Source organism: Elephantulus edwardii, unplaced genomic scaffold (assembly GCF_000299155.1).
Source record: "Elephantulus edwardii isolate Elephantulus edwardi_28Jun2011 unplaced genomic scaffold, EleEdw1.0 scaffold00067, whole genome shotgun sequence".
Taxonomy (NCBI): Eukaryota; Metazoa; Chordata; class Mammalia; order Macroscelidea; family Macroscelididae; genus Elephantulus; species Elephantulus edwardii.
The window spans coordinates 4,386,378-4,404,116 of NW_006399817.1; the positions used below are offsets into that span (position 1 = coordinate 4,386,378).

General features: G+C 37.0%; 1 protein-coding gene across 2 annotated transcripts in view; it reads right to left on the reverse strand.

Moving 5' to 3' along the window:
- The window catches only part of LRP6 (low density lipoprotein receptor-related protein 6), a 207,224-nt gene that overhangs the window by 77,394 nt on the left and 112,091 nt on the right, over positions 1-17,739 (reverse strand). For both annotated transcript variants that reach the window (XM_006888411.1, XM_006888412.1), the window contains exons 4-5: positions 3,378-3,574; positions 1,027-1,158 (exon numbers count right to left, since the gene is read on the reverse strand). In XM_006888411.1, coding sequence (XP_006888473.1) covers positions 1,027-1,158; positions 3,378-3,574 — 329 coding nt within the window. The remainder of the gene's footprint in view (positions 1-1,026; positions 1,159-3,377; positions 3,575-17,739) is intronic.

A 17,739-nucleotide genomic window follows, 5' to 3' on the forward strand; every position in this document is an offset into this window, starting at 1 on the left:
TGCCAAATGTAGATCTGAAATTTCAAGTACTAATTAAGCATAAGCACTTCTGTTGCTGTATGGGAATAAAATAAATCCTGTTTTAAAGTCAGGCTACGTTTTTAAACAAGATGCAACATTACAAAAACCTTTTGTTTTAGATTGAAACCAAATTACTGTTTGCCATGGAAACCGACTGACAAGAGTCAGCCAGCTTCACCTTTGACTGTGAGGACAATTCATCAATGCCAAATCATGACAAACATCCTGTATATGAACTCAATTCCATCTCTTCAACTCTGACCCCTTGCCAGAACACTCTAACACACCGCTAAAAAAAAAAGTTCTGCTTTTCAAAGTCAGAGAAAGAAGATTCTTCTACATATACAATCTTCTTACTAGGTTTTGCTGGTGGTAGAGAACTAGACCATGAACAAAAAGGAAAAGAATGAAAAATAGCATTCACATACATTAACTAGAAAACAAGTCCCCAGAAATATCCTAAATCAGTTCTTTTCTCTACAGAGATTTATGAGAGTAAGGAAAAGAAACAAAGTGTAGTTGTAAAAGTATAAAAAAAGTTGCTTTAAACAGTATAATACGTCATTGTTTCCTTCTGAAAACACTTCTATGTTGTTAACAGGATAATTCCAGATAATTCTTCAAGAATTTTTTGGGAAATGTAGCTATGTCTCATGATATTCTTTATAACAGGAAGTTTAATAAACATTTTCCCTTGCTCTTTATTTGTGAGTACTAACTATTGTTAAAAAAGCTACTGTTTCTGAGAAGTGATACTCATTTCCCAGAAATACCACAAGTACCAGTGGTAAATCTCAATGACATGAGATTTAACAGAAAAACGAAATGGTAATGAGTCTAAAAAAACAGCATGTTATTAAATATTAAAATAATTTCAAATGATGACACAAATAAATACTTCTGTTATAAAACCATTTGTGAAAATTGTGAAATTAATCTGCCCATAGTACTGTCTTAAGGAGAAATAAAACAAATCACAAAGATTCAACTGTTTCCCGTTCTCACCATCTTTGCAGGTTTTTCCATTCTCTAAGAGTCTGACTCCAGTTGGGCAAGCACACTGATAAAAAGGCTTCACTGGAGACATCAAACATAAGTGGGAACAACCACCATTATCAATTCCGCATGGATTTGTCGCTGTCAAATAAAAATAACACTGATCAGTACACCAGTGATTATGGATGACTTCTCTCACACTATGTACACAATGGTTAACAACCATTATCATGGGCAACTGTGATAAAACAAAATTACTACTAAGTGCCAAGCAAAAAAATTGACAATCATACAATTAGCAAGGAAGGGAATTAATCAATGAGAACTTAGTATTTTGTATCCTAAGAAGTAAAACAAGAAATTCTTCACCTAAAGAGTATACCATCTAGTCACTGAGTCAAAGTGAGAACACAATAAAACTAGGAAACAACATAAAACAAATTAAATGCTATTGCACATTAAAGACTAAATGAGAATAAAGTTAAACGAGGGGAGGAAGAATATAGCAGGAATCATGAAGGACAGGAAAAAGAAAGACATGAGGACATATCTAGTGTAGGAAAACAATATGAGTGAAAGCTCAGAGGCCATATATTGCCATGAAATGACAGGTTGAGTTAATTTAACTGGAAGAGAAGATTTCTGCTAACAGAAATTGTTAGCATAGTTCTTAGTGTGCTATATATACAGTTAACCAACAAGTAAGCATCACAAATACTGTATTATACTGCTCTTATAAAAACAGGACAGACATGGGGAGAAAATGGGAAAAGAGTGGATAGATAATCAACACTACATTAGATCTGATGGGGAAGAACTGTCCAGAAGGAATAGGCATTATATGCATGACAACAATCTGAAACTAGAGGTGCACTATGTGGAGGACTGAGGATAGGGAGAAAGCAGGGGAGAAGAGGCAACAATGGGGGAGGGGGAAATTAAAGTATTTTCAATATTAAAAAAAAGGAAGGGGGAGCACCTCTGACAGTTCAAAGGCACCAGTAGGTAGCTCCTGGGAAGAAAACAGAGCCAGCCTCAGAAACTTGAAGGTGGGTCACTATAAGTTAGATTCTACTTGGTAACTGGGTTTAAGGTTATGGGATTTTTTTTTCCATTTTTACAACAGGAACTATGTTGTATGAGTATAAAGAATGGAAAAAGATAGTGACTGGCAGAGGGCACTGAAAATATTACTATTGTAAAACTATGATTTGTAAAGATTAATAATGAAGACATAAACAGAATGGATTAAAAGTGGGGGAAATTGAAAAGTAGAGACTTACAGAAACAATGGAATTGAGCAACAGCAATATTTTTAATACTATTCATTAAAAAAATCACCATAAATACTCAAATTAATAAAGTACTCATGGGGAAAAAAGGAGCAATCTCCTCTTGAGTCATATATATTCTCTGAAAACCTGCTGGAGGGTCAGCTATGAGTTGATTCCAGCTTGACAGCATATAACAACAATAGTAAACCATAAAGGCTCAACGGTGACCCTAAATAAAAAGGAGTGGGTAAGGTGTAGGGAAAATTGTCTTCCCCATATCTAAAAGCTAACCACAGAGACTAAATTCTTACAGGTGACTAAACTCAAAGATTGACAGCCATATTTTAAAACATTTTTATGAGCTTCATGATCACCAGATTCTATTATAATAAATTAAGTATGTGACTATCTGTAAATGAAAGGAGCAAATATAAAGCAGTATTTAATCCAAAATCTTTCATTTTTGGCTGTATAACACAATCTGAAATGCACTCAGACACAAGTCAGTCACTTATTTAAACACAAGTGCTAAACACTTCGCCTTCTTATACTTCTTTTAAACCCAATTTCAGTCCTATCTTGTTCAATGTTATAAACAGTTACAGCCTAATACAAATAACTACAGTTTAACCAAACACAATCAAGAAAAACAAAGAATAAACAAAGACTTAAGATTATTTCAGTCTGCAAACTGAAGTATTTAAATCTACCATACAGAGTAAGAGACATTTCCATTCAAATGTTTGTTCTTTAATATATTCACATGGCATACACTCACACACTAACAAAATCTTCTAAGAAACAAATTTGTTTAGAAGCTTGGAATCTGAAACCCATTTTGTTTGTGTATTGTTTGTTGTATTTTCTGTTTGTCTGTTTTAATTTTATTTCTTTCATCTCTACTTATTTATCACCCTTCCCATACAAAGGCTCAGGTGGTCTATAAGCTAGTTATCATGATACAAATTATTTACAATGCTGCTTAACTTGATTTACATTTTTTATCAGTTCTCTCTCCTTCTGCCCTTCAAGAAAGCCAGACACAGAGCTCTTCCAACATACAATTTCAAAGTCAAGATCACTTACCATTTGGCTGCCTCTGTTGGCTGAAGGCATGTATATCCATGGGAGAGAATATGTTAGAATGGATTTCACGCAGACCTTCGCCAGTATACTTGTTGCATGCCAAAATAGAGTGTGTATTCCAGTCAGTCCAGTACAACATGTCCTCAAACAACGTTAGTGCAAAAGGATGTGGAAGGGAACCTTTAACCACTGCCTGCCTGTTAACATAAAGAGAAAAATTAAAATTTATTTCAAATTTTTCTTTTACCATAATTTAATCTTTTTCAGGAAAATTAAAGTTCACATTAGTAAAATATTGAATCACATATCTTAAGGTCAAATATACACTAAAAAAAATAATTTATGTAAGAAATTAAAGAAACAAACACCCTAATCAGTAATGTCAAAGTGGTCCTTAACAAGGCAGCAGACTCTAGAATCACTACAACCTAGCAGACAGTAAGGAAGTCCAACTTTAAGCATTGCTGTTAGTTCCTATCCTTAATGACTAGCTCTTTACTTTTGCATCCTGAAAGTGGCGAGCCTGATTCTCCCATCATTTTTAAAATTTTTATAAACAAGTATTAATAAGTAAACAGAAAAAAAAAAGCTTTCAAGTAGCAGTCACCTCATAATCACCAGTCTACCCAAATGTTCATTTAAGATAGTGTTTTGCCATACTTTTACTTAACCTTCTCAAATCTGATGGCCAAAAGTCTGTCACTGAAAGAGATATTCATAATATAAAGTAGATAAATTTTTCTCAAGCAATATTGTTTTTAGGTTGTGGTAATTCATTTAGGTTTAGGTAATTCATCATGACCCTATGAACAACAGATCTGAACCCTGTCCTCTCCTGTGCCATCCTCATCACCTCTGACATACATAAGTTTATTGCTACACTTACTGTGTCAATCCATCTCATTGAGTGTCTTTCTCCATTTCCCTAACTCTCCACCTTTCCAAGAAAGATGACCCTTTCCAAGGGATAGCCCCTCCTCACATGCCAAAGTATGTGAGAAAAGTTTTATCATTCTTGCCTCTAAGAAACACTCTGGTTGCACTTTCTCTGATATAAATCTTGTGTGTTCTTTTGGCAGTTCATGGAACACTCAGTGCTCATCTCCAACACCCTAACTCAAAGGCATCAATTCTTCTCTCATCATTCACTATCCAACTCTTAAGTCCCATAGCAGGTTACTGACAAGAGAGAAAGAAATAAAGTATATGGGAACCACATATTAGTTAAGTTTAATATTCACAATATAGAAAGCATGCTTGTAATCTGACAAAATGACAAACTATTTGATTTTGAAATGAGCACATATAAATTATGGCCAATAAATACATGAAAGAAGTGTCTTCAGTCATTGTTGTCAGGTGCTATTGAGCCACCTCCCACTCACAGCAACCCTACATTCAACAAAGAGAAAACCTGCTTAGTCTTGGATTACTACCACAATCTCTGCTGTGCTTATGCCAACTGTTGCAATCATTATGTCAAACCAGCTCTCACTGAGGGTCTTCCTCTCCTTTGATGTTCCTGCAAGTTTCCAAGAACTCATGCTTGGACTATAGCCTCCTAACAACATGTCCAAAGTGGGGAAAAAAATCTAAGGAGCACTCTGACTGTACACCTTTTCCTAGACAAATGTTTTGTTCTTTTGGCAATCTGTGGTATATTCATTCTCTTCACCAATATCATTCTGTCCTATCTCACTGAAAATACCATGGCTTTGTCCAGGTGCACTTCAGTTTTCAAACTGACATCCTTGCTCTTCAGTACTTCAGAGAGGTCCTTGACAACAGGTGAAATACATCAGCTGACTTCTTAATTGCTGTTTCCATGAATTGTGGATCAAATAAAATTAAATCCTTGCCAGCATTAGGCATTCGTGAAATGCCAATCAAAAGCACAATGAAGTATCACTTAATACCACTGTTGATGCTGCTGTTAGGTGACATCAAGCCATCCACGATTTACAGCAACTCTATGAAAAACATATCTGAACTTGCCCTATCTTGTGCCATCGTTATCCTCTATGAACACGTGTTTATAAAAGAATTCTGATCAAAAAGGGAAAACGTAGCACAAAATTAAAATCCCATGGGACCTAAACTTTTTGAAGCCAAAGAAGCTGCATGACCCCCTGAAAGTATTTCCCTAAGATACTCTTTAAACATCAAACTAAAAATATTCTCAGAAGTTCTCGTTATACTAAACAATAGTTTACCTTAACCAGCAGGGAGAAAAAAGCCAGTTTTGAGTACTGAGCTCTTTTAAGAACTATCTATATTATTTAAATTGTCAAAAACAACTTTAAAGATGAGAGGCACAAGCAACTTTAAAAAAGAAAAAGAGAATAGTTACATATCTTGAGGAATGTAATCAATGTCACCAAACTGTAACAGATAGAAATGTAGCTGATAGTTTTAATAACATGCAAAAGAGATTGAGAAAAATGAGGAAGAGGGAAGGAAAATACAAATTCTCCATACAAAAGGGAGCTCTCTGGTGACCTAATGGGTAAGGTGTTGTGCTGCCAACTCTGAATTTATTTTCATGTGATAGTATAATTCCTTGCCACAGGACCAACAGTCAACATTACGACAGATCATAGTACTGAAGCTGTCAATTATTTCCTTTTTCTTGGATCAACAATCAACACTCTTGGTACCAGCAGTGAAGGAATCAGGAAACATACTGCTCTGGACAAAACTGCTGTCAAGAACCTCTCCAAAATGCTAAAGAAAAATGATGTTAATTTGAAGACTAGGATGTGTATGATTCAGGTCATGGTCTTCTCAATATCCTGCATCACAGCTGGACAATGAATAAGGATGAGACTAGAACTGATATCTTTAAGTTGTTGTACTGGTGAAGAAATGTTGAGGATCTCATGGACTGTGAAAAGAACAGATGTTCTTGAAAATGTGTAGCCAGAGGGCTCCTTTGAAGGCAAGACTGGCATGTAGCTAGGCAAGGCTATTTCTCAGAAAGGGGTATCATACTTGGAAAGATGGAGAATCAGTGAAGGAGAGAAAGACCCTTACCCAGACAGACTGAAATGGAGACTTCAGCAATGGGCTCCAATGAGTCAGACATGATAAGGATGGCACAGGCTAAGATAGGGTTTAGGTTGGCTGTTCCTAGGGTAGCTGTGAGTCATACCAGACAGCACCTAACAACAACAACAACAACAATAAATACTACTCAAGGAACTACTGGTACTGATCTACAGTGTGCTAAGAACTAAGACTGGAAATAAGAATTTAAACATGGTTATCACAATATAATCAATAAATGTTGTATCGGCAAACTAAAAAGAAAAAAGTTAAAGAGAATCACCATTCAAGTCTGAGGAAAACTAGATAGCTGATTTCAAACCTTTTTGTCTGAAAAATGTAAGAATCTTTGCTCACCCATGACTCTCCTTATCTCCACCCCCACATGAAGCTACTTTGTTGTTAGTTGCCACTGACTGATTTTAACTGACAGCAATCCCATGGGAGGGAAGAAAACTGCCCCACAGGCTTTTCTATGGTGTAATGTTTAGGGGAACAGATCACCAGGTCTTTCTCCTACAGGGCCGTGTGAGTCCTTATTACCTTTTTAGTTAGCTGTTTACCACTTAACTGTTAAGCCCACTAGGGTTTCTTTTAAGAACTCATGTTGTTGGTGGTGGGTACTTCAACTCAAGTATGACTCAAGTGGTGGGTACTTCAACTCAAGTAATGCACTTATGAGGAACAGGTATGAGTCCTATCCTATCCTGTGCCATTTGTACTCTCTCTGAAACACTTAAGTCCATTGCTGCAGTCACCATGTCAATTCACTTTGATAAGGATCTTCCTGTGTATCGCTAACCCTCCACCCTTCCAAGCATGATATCCTTTTCCAAGGAATAGCCTCTCCCAAGACAAGCCTTCATTTTCCTATTTTGTTTTAACATCCACCTACAAGTAATTCTGATATACAGTATGATTATACTAGCACATAACTTGTTTTAAAAGTCCAACTTTTCCCACTGAGTTATCTTCACATCTCTGTTAAGGTTAATGGAAGAGAGATTAGATAGATGATAGATAGATAGATAGATAGATAGATAGATAGATAGATAGATAGATAGACAGACAGACAGATATATATATACCTTTTACCTCAATTTTGTTTCATCAATTTCTTTTTCTTTAGACTCAGTACCTCACTGCCTTAATTACTATACCCTTACAGTAAGTAATGGCTTAGATGATGGATAGCCTTGTTTTTGATTTGTTTTGTTGGTTATGTTGGGTTTTGGGTTTGTTTTTGGTGGTTTTTGTTGTTTTTTTTTTAATTTTACAAAACCAGTTGACCTTTTTTCAGTTCTTAGTTGTAGTGCTTAAGAAAAGTACTGAATATTACACAGAGTGACAGTACGCTTGTCCTGGAGAAAGTGCAACCAGGGTGTTCCTCAGAGGAAAGGACAGTGAAACTCTGGCTCACATACTTTGGGCTTTTGTCAAGAGGGGTCAAAAAAACTTGGAGGAGGACATTATGTTTAGAAAGGTGGAGGGTCAATGAAAGAGAGGAAGTCCCTCAGCAAAATAGATTGACAGTTACTGAAACAATGGGCTGGCTAAAGTATATCAGATGGTGAGGATAGTTCAGGATAGGTCAAAGTTTTGATACACTGTTCACAGGGTCACTATGAATCAATACCAACTTGATAGCACGTAATGACAGTCCTCAGAATTTCTCTATATATTTTAGAATCGGTCATTTAAAAAAAATATCCGAGTACAATTTTGATTAACATTCTGATGAATCTATAGATAAGTCTGAGGGAATGTTGTCCTCTTCTGATGCAATATGCTGAATTTTCTAATTCATGTACACTGTATAAATCAAAAGCAAGCCATCAATGCCATCAAGGTGATTTCTATTCATGAGCACACTGTAACCATTTAGTTACATCATTAATTTCTCTCAGCAGTGTTTTGCAGTTTTTAAGTTTTTATAAAATACATTAAGTAGTATATACATTTATGCTAATCTAAATAATTTTAAATGAACAAATAAACTAATTATATGTCTGACAGTGCTGTTGTTAGGTGACATCAAGTTGGCTCCAACTCACAGTAACCTTAAGTGCAACACAACAGAACACTGCCTATCTTGCAACATCCTTACAAACTCTGCTGTTATTAGGACCAATGTTGCAGTCATTTCATCAATTATTTCATTAAAGGTCTTCCTTTTCTAGCTGACCCTCTAATCAAACACGATGTACTCCTCCAGAGACTGGCCCTTCCTGACAGCATGGCCAAAGTATGCAAGACAATCTTTCAACATCTTTACGTCTAAGAATATTTTAAAGCGCAGCAATTTTAAAAAACCACAAAAAAATAAAAAAAACACCAAACAACACACACACACACACACACACACACACACACACACACACACACCTCAAAGCACAACCTGAATAAATTTTGAAACCATCATAGTGAGTGAATGAAGGCAAACGCAAGTGTAATGTAACTAAAACTAACCTATAGTAATAGAAATCAAAAGAGTAATTGCCACTGAGGTGATTACAACTCATAGCAACTCATATATCCCTATAGGATAGAGTATAGGTTTTGCAAAAGGAAACTGCCACATCTTTCTCCAAAGAAGTAGCTTGAGAGTTCAAATTAATGACCTTCAGTTAGCAAACAAGCGCTTTAACAACTGCCACCAGCGTTTCCCTTGAATTTACTGAAAAGGGGCAGAAGGGAACTGTTGGGTATGATAAAAAGGGTCTGTATCGTCACAGCAAGTGAATATATGGAATGTACTTGTCAAAATGCACTTAAGGTCTACCATTTAACTTCATAAACTGTAGTAATAATAAAGTAGTGATTATAGCCACTGTAATAAGCAAAAGTAACTGCCTTGCTTTATAGTTCTGAGGGCAAAAGCAACAGATCATATTGTTTTAAATAGCCAAGGAAAAATTATTCATGAATCCTTTCCAGTGATTGAACCATAGAGCTGCACAAGTAGAGTGAACAACAATGTATCTGCTCAAGAGTACTTCCATTATGTACTTTAAAACAACCAAAGGCCCAATTATCACAATACCCAACCAATTGTAGTTTCCCAGATAATTATCAACTGCCAAAACTGTACAATTTCTTGTCTAAAAACCTTAAAAGTGCTTTGTTGTTGCTGCTGCTAGGTATCATCAAGTAATCTGCCACTTATACAAACCCTATGAACCACAAATCGCAATCTTGTCTTTTCCTGAACTATCCTCATGATTAATACACTCTAGCTCATTGTTACAATCACTGAGATATATCAAAGTTGAACTATTAAATACATTTTAAAAAATTGGTAATGATAAGAATAGCCAGAAGTATTTTGGAAAAATAATTTCCATTCTTTTTATAAAGACAGTATTCTTATCCTTTTTCTGGATTCCTTTCTATATAACACAAATTCTATCCCTCTGAAGCATACTATTTCAGAAGTTTATTTTTAATACTAAACATACAGTAAAATGATCGACTTCTTCATTTAAGAACACAGTGTCAATGCTAAATTTCTATGCTTTCTCATTCTTAGGAATACTTTTTTAGAAATATGTAAGTTCTCTTGGTATTTTCCCCTTAATATAAGTCTCCCTCAAATTAAAAATGTTGTCTAAATTCCCTCAAGTGTTTTGGTTTGGATTTTTTTTTTTTTTTCAACACTTTAGGAAAATTCACTCAAAACACTTCGTACTTGCTGCTTCACCTTGTACTTTTTTTGTTACATAAATCTGCCCTCACTTTGAAACTACTAAACTTTTGTGCACAACAAATTCTTCATCACAATCATCTTCATTTATTGTACTATAGCTTTCTAACCAATGAACAGACTCTGAATCTTTTCTTGCACTAAAGATAGACTCACAGGAATATTATGTTGATTTTGATCATGTAACCAACTTATCACAAAACATATTGCAATGGGAAAGTCTGCTTTTAGGGACCTCTTCATAGTACTGAAGAGCAATGGTGTCACTCTGGAGACTAAGGTGCATCTGATACAGGCTATGGTCTTCGCAATCACTTATTATGCATCAGAAAAAGTTGGCCAATGACTAGGAAGGATAGAGGGAGAATTGATGCCTTTCAGGTGTGGTGCTGGAGAAGAGTATTGAATGTACCATGGACTGCCAAGAAAACAGATTCATCCTAGACAGGGTTAAACCAGGCTGCTCCTTGGAGGCAAGAATTCTGGGGCTTCGTCTGACATACTTTGGACATGCTGTAAGGAGGGACAGGTCCTTGGAGAGGGACATCTGGCTTGGGAGGGTGGAGGGACAGAGCAAGCGGGGAAGACCCTTTATGTGGTGGACTGATTCAGTGACTGGGGTAATCAGGATGGGAGTGTCAGAGGCAGTGCGATTGGCACAGGATAGAGCAGGGTTTAGGGCTATTGTACATAGGGTCACTATGAGTCGCAAGCAACTCGACAGCACATAACAACCATCACCATCTACTTATCAACAGTCTTTCCATTTGAGTACTACACTGTATGCAGAGTTAAAATTGCAGTTTTCATCAAGGCAGAGAATTTTATATGCCCCCTTTCACTCCGTTTGTTAAAACCTCTGATTGTTGACTAACTATAGTCTAACACATCTCCAAAATCTGATTTCACCACTTTCAATTGCTTTATCACTTCCATCTTATTTTCAATCATGACTGTTTTCCTTTTCTTTTATCCATCATCATCATTTACATGGAATTTATTTACACTCTGGAGACATGGCTACAAGTGTTAATAAGAGGAAAACGTATGTCAAATACAAAACTGCAGTGTTAATGGCAAGGTGATCTGACCTTAAAAAGCAATCAGAGTTCACTCAATTTTATTACAAACCACTGTATTTACATTTTTAATGCAATAGGCTTTATGAATGGTTACCCATGGTGGACAGTGTTTGGTGGAGCTCCCCAATTAAAACAAGCTTGGAAGCAGGAATGGCACCCACTTGCACAATAGTTTGCCTTTGGAAACCCTATTAACCTGGAGAAAGGACAAATGTTATACAGGGGTCCAGGACTTTCGTTCATAGGGTCGCTATGAGTCGCCTAAACTCGATGATACTTAACAACAACAAGCTTTATGAATATCTCTAGTGGTTGAGTCAGGAGAGGTGGACTGCCAACCAAAAGTAGGCTACTCCCTGGCTGGTGGTCTCAATTCTCTGTTAATCTCCTACTGCAACCTCAGATGACAACGTAGGACTACCCTAGTTTCCTACGATATATTCTTCACAGGAGCTGAAAGCCAGGCCTTTTATCTCATGTGACTAATGATGTTCAAGAGGCTGGTTAGCAGCTGAGCACTTAGCCACTGTGCCACCAGAGCTGCTTCAAAATGACTTTTAAAAAATCCATGGTCATAACATAGATTCCAACTCTTGGTGACTCTCCATTAAATTTCTGGGACTTTAAATCTTAACAGAAGACTGCTCCATCATTCTTCGGTGAAGCAGATGGTGGATTCAAACAGTTGACCCTTTGGAATACACCTAGTCACCAAGGACCCTTTTAAAATGAGTCAAGTAGTCTTTGGTAGCTTCCTTGCTGTCAGGTATGACAAACCGTTTCAGCTCATCTTGTACATTTCATGTTCTAAACCTATCACCTGCCTTTTCTTCATGAAGGCTTGGTTTCTTTTAGGATGAGAGGTTTCTTTAGACCCTAGGTATCGGTCCTTTTTTGTGAGTGTTCACACACACAGTTGACAAGAATCGAGAGAGATCAACCTGACAGCACCTAATAACATCAACTATCACAAAAATAAGAGCACATATTTGTGTGCATGTATTCTTTTAAGATAAAGTATCTATTAATTCATACTAGAATTTTAAATTAAAACTTAGAATTAGTGGTATTTTGTTCTTGTTTTCTATAATAATGATTTTATTACATCTATATTTCCTTCTTTTATGTGAAGAATCATACACTACAGGGTAATACATTAATTTAATTCACATTATTCTTTTGTTTGTTTCAATATTGCAGTCTCAGAATAACAGTACTAATATCTACATCATGATTACTATATTGTTAGGTGCCATTGAGTTGAGTACGTCTCACAGCAACCCTATGGACACAAGATCTGAACCCTGTTCTATCCTACTCCATCCTCACAACTTCCTGACACACAAGAGCCCATTGTTGCAGTCACCATGTTAATCCACTGGTTTGACAGAGCAGGTCTTCTCTCCTTCTCCAACCTTCACCATTCCCAGCATCATGTCCTTTTCCAAGGAAGAGCACCTCCTAGAAACATGTCCAAAGTATGAGAGGCAAAGTCTCATCATTTTTGCCTCCAAAGAGCACTCCATCTGCACCCTCTCCAAGACATAGCTGTTTGCTCTCTTGGCCTGTGCATGGGATGCTCAGTGCTCTTCTCCAATACCACAGCTCAAAAGTGTCAATTGTTTCCCTCTCATCCTTATTCACTGTTCAGTTCTTAGATACAAAGCTAGCAACCAGAAAGACTATGCCTGAATTACAGGCACCTGAGTCTTCAAACTAACATCACTACTCCTCCATAATTTGGAAAGGTCCCTAACTGCAGATTTTCCCAGTGCAATGCATCTCCTTATTTCTTGACTGCTGGTATCAAGGATGCTGTGGATCCAAGCAAGATGACACTGTTGACAGTTTGAATCTCCTCTCTATTCATTATGGCACTGCCTATTGGTGCAGTGGTAGGAATCTTTCTTTTCCTGACAATGAGCTGCCACATCCATATCGAAGGCTATGTGTTTTGATCTTCTGCAAAAAGGGCTTCAAGTCCTCCTCACTGTCAGCAAGCAAGGTTGTGCCATATGCATAATGCAGGTTACTGATGAGTCTCCCTCCAATCGTGATGTCACACTCCTCCTCATACAGTCCAGTCTCCTGGATAATTTGCTTAGCATTCAGACCAAACAGGTATGGAGAGAGAGAGAACACAACCCTGAGGCACTCTCTTCTCAATTTTAAACCATGCAGTGTCCCCCTGCTCTGTTCTCACAACAGCCTACTGGTGCTGGTATAGGTTCTGAATGAGCACAATCAAGTGCTCTGGGATTCCCATTCTTCTCAATGTTAGTCACAACTTGTTATGATCCACACAGTCACAACCTTTACACAGTCAATAAAATAAAATACAGTCAATAAAACCAGAGTCAGCTATGGGTCAGTTACAACTTGACAGTACACAACAACATACTAGCTCTTTTCTTCCTTCTTTTTTAAATAACTAAACTTTATATTGTCTAAATATGTAATTATTACATAATATTCTTTCAACTTTAATCTTCCTTTGCCTTAATTCTGTAAGTAATTTCATGATTACTAGTCATCACAAGCCCTATTTTGATGTTTAATTCTTTGGTGAAAGCATACTCTCAAGTTTATTTCTCAGGAAAGATCAATCATACAATTCTGTGACATTTTACATGGAGTTAATTTGTTCATGACTTTATAAAGGAGCTCAGGTGGCAAAGTCCTCAGAATTGCACTGCTTAGCCAAAAGTCGAGTGACACTGGCAGTTCAAATCCACCAGTAGCTCCATGGAAGAAGATGGGTAATCTCTTCCCATTTCAGCCTCAGAAACCCAATGAAGGGTCAACAACGAGTCCATTCTAACTGAATAGGATAAGTGACAGGTTGGGTTTTTCTTGTTTTCTTTTTTTAAAAAATTAATTTTAATGAAAGTTTACAGAGACTGAGGGTTTTTAATGATTCATTGTTGTACTTTCCCCCCTGCCCCCCAATTCATCTTTCTCCTTGATAAGTAAAACTCTTTCATTGCTATGTAATCCCTTTCCCAAGTCCACTGCACTGTACAGCCTTCATTCTGGACTCCTGTCATGACAATAATACCTAATCATATATCCTTTTAAACAGTTCTCTCCCCCATCTGTTTTCCCTCAATACCAATTTCAGTCCCATTTTACAACAGTGGCCCTATGTAATATTTGCCCTTTTGTGACTGAGATATTTCACACAGCATAATGTCCTCTAGGGTCATCCACTTCACATAATATTTCATGAGTTTCTTGTTTTTCAGTGCTGCATACTATTCCACTGTGTGAATATACCAGAGCTTCTCTATCCATTCATTTGTTGATGGGCTTTAAGCGATGGTTTTATATGTTAAAGTCAATTTTGCCAAACAGAAAATCCTTGGTTCACACTTTCTTTCTCTGAGCATTCTAAATATATTGCTACATTTACTTTTGGCAGACAGACCTATCATTGGAAAATTTATTCTAGTAGTCTTTCACTTCTAAGCCATTAAAAAACAAAAACAAAACACCAAAAAAACCCAAGAATTAAGAAAATCTATTTCAGTGCTATCTGCTCGTTACGTAATTTTATGTAAGTCCTAAAACTGTGTATTCTCTTTTCAACCTGTAGCTGCTAACTTCAATCTTTCAGTTAACATTTTCCTCAGTTACAGTTTTTTGTATTTGTTTTGTTCCCTTGAAAGACTCTTATTCTCCATAAGTGGTATCTTCTTTGCTTACTTGTAAAGTATGCTAATTTTCTGTAAATAATTTTTATCTTTTTCAAATTTTACTCTTTCTTTCCTCTTCTACTTCAAGGCTTTTGTTGTTTCTTTATTATGTTCTTTTTAGTTCAGACTCTATTTCTGAAATAATCTGAACTTTTGCTTTTATTTATTGAATTCTATGGATACCTTTTAATTTTTTAATCTTTATATTGTTCTTACTGGTTTCTTAAAGATCTTTAAAGCTTTTAAAAATAGTTTTAATATGTCTCATAGTCAAGTCTTTCTGGGGTGTTCCCACTGTATGAAAAGATGATGTTCTGTTCCTTGTTCTTTTCCCCCCTTCATCAAACATTTTAAATGGGGTTTTTCTTTGATACTTCTCTGCTGTTCATCTTTACATAAAATCAGTATTTCTGAACTTTGAGACGTGGCATCTTAGATGTTGCTGTTTTTTGCCTGCTGTGGAGTCACTTGAGACTCAAAGTGACCCTCTGTACAACAGCTCTGAACCTTGCTCTATTTTGAGCCAATTTACTGTCTCCAACATACTTACGCCTATAATCTCAGTCACTGAGTGAGTCTATCTCATATAAGGTCTTCCTCTCTAGTGCTGTCCCTCCATTCTTCCTAGCATGATATCCCTCTCCAAGGACTGGTCCCTTCTTACAACATGCCCAGTGTATCAGATAGAGTTCAGAATCCTTATCTCCAAAGAGAAGTCTGATTTCACCCTTTCCAGGATGAACCTGCTTGCTCCCTTAGCAGTCCATGGTATATTCAATATCCTCCTCTAGCACCACAATTCAAAGCCACTGATTCTTCTTCGGTCATCCTTAGTCACAGTCCAGCTCTCTGATGCATAGCAAGTAATTGCAAAGACCATGGCCCAGAACAGGCGCGCTTTAGTCTCTAGACTGACATCAGTGTTTTTCAATACTCTGGCAAGGTCCCTCATAGCAGATTTTCCCAATGCAATTCGTCTTTTGATTTCCTAGCTGCTGGAACCAAGAGTGTTGCTTGTGGAGCCAAGCAAGCTGTACTTGTTAACAATCTCAATCTCTTCTCCATCTATCATGTTGTTGTCAAATGACTCAGTCAGTGATAAGAATCTTTTTGTCTTCTTAATGTTAAGCTTCAATCCATATTGAATATTGCAGTCCTTGACCTTCTGTGGCAAATATCTCAGGTTCTCCTCAGTTTTAGCAAGCAAGGTCGTGTCATCTGCACAACTGTTGATGACTCTTCCTCTAATCCTGATGCCATCATAAAGTCCAGCCTCCTGGGTTATCTGTTCCACACATAAACATATTGAGAAAGGATGTGTGCGTCCCTGGCATATACTTTTTCTGACTTTGAACCATGCAGTATTTCCTTGCTCTGTTCTGACAATCCCCTCCTGCTCCAAGTATAGGTTACACATAAGCACAGTTAAGTGTTCTGGGTGTCGGAGATAGTTTCCGTAATTTTACAGATTTCCCGCATTTGTTTTCATTTAAAATGTGGCAGCCTGCTTTCTGAGATCTTTTACTTAGTCCTCTTCCCATATTTATCTAGACCTCTTATTTTCATCTTTTCCCTTTTCTGCTAGTTTCAATTCTACTATCTCACTCAATTTTGTTTGTACTCAATGTGGTACTCGGTCCTGGGAAAGAACCCTGGTAGGAACATTTCTAGAGTTCACTGAAGCCAGACTACTCTAGTCTTTTCTATCTTTAGCATGAACACACTGCACTTGCCTAATACTGGAGTGAGTGAACATCCACCAACCCATTTCAGCTGTTGTTCTTAAAATAGCCTGCTACATTGTCCAGTAAATAGTTTAAGTTATTTAGGGGTTGTCATGATCTTAAATACAAGACCATCAACAGACAGTGATACAGGGAAGGTATTGGGGATACTGGTGTTTTTCCTTAGCTATTTGTGTTTACCATGCATGAGGTGAGATTCTATTTCATACCTATGTTTTTGGATTTACTATCTAGTTTCTATCACTTTTTGTTTGGGTATTCAGGGGAAAACAAAACAAGCAAAAAAATTTATTACACAGTGACAGTCATTTTCCAAGAATCTCTCTCAAGCTAAATTTGAGCTCAAACACAGCAATTATACATGGACTCATCATAAACTTGTTACCTTTCTAACACTTATTTCTAATACTTTAAAAACCATTTTGTCATTTCTTTATTGAAACTAGGTACAAAATAGTCCCATTCCCTAAGTACAAAAAGTAATTTTCATAAATTCTTCAAATGTTTTCTGGTATTTTCTTATTTCAACATTTTAATATTTACAGATTTTACAAATCTCTCCAGTGTAATAATTTCTTCAACCACCTGAGACTTTGTAGAGCCACAGAATTTGGGGTGGGGGGGGCAGGGAGAGATGATCCCCAATGAACAGAATAGTAAGTAATCATTCAAACAGTAATGCAAATATAAAATATCTTCTATAATCTAGGCATGATCTGAACACAAATTTCACATTCAAGTCTTAACAGACTGTGACTTCTTAAATATTCAAGCAGTCCATGGTACAGAGGGTGGTCTGGTGATGTTGACTATAAAGAGCTGCAAAGGTAACCAAAGGACATGCTTCTCTGAGGGTTCAGATACACCATCAGCTCTAAGAATGATGAGCATTATCCTTCCATAAAATCTATAGCCTCAGAAACCCAAAGAAGGACTCAGCCTTCCCGTCTGCTACCACTGCAGCCTTCCCGTCTGCTACCACTACAGCCTTCCCATCTGCTACCACTGCAGCCTTCCCGTCTGCTACCACTGCAGCCTTCCCGTCTGCTACCACTGCAGGTACTGACTACAGTTCCCAGAGGTCTGTGGGGA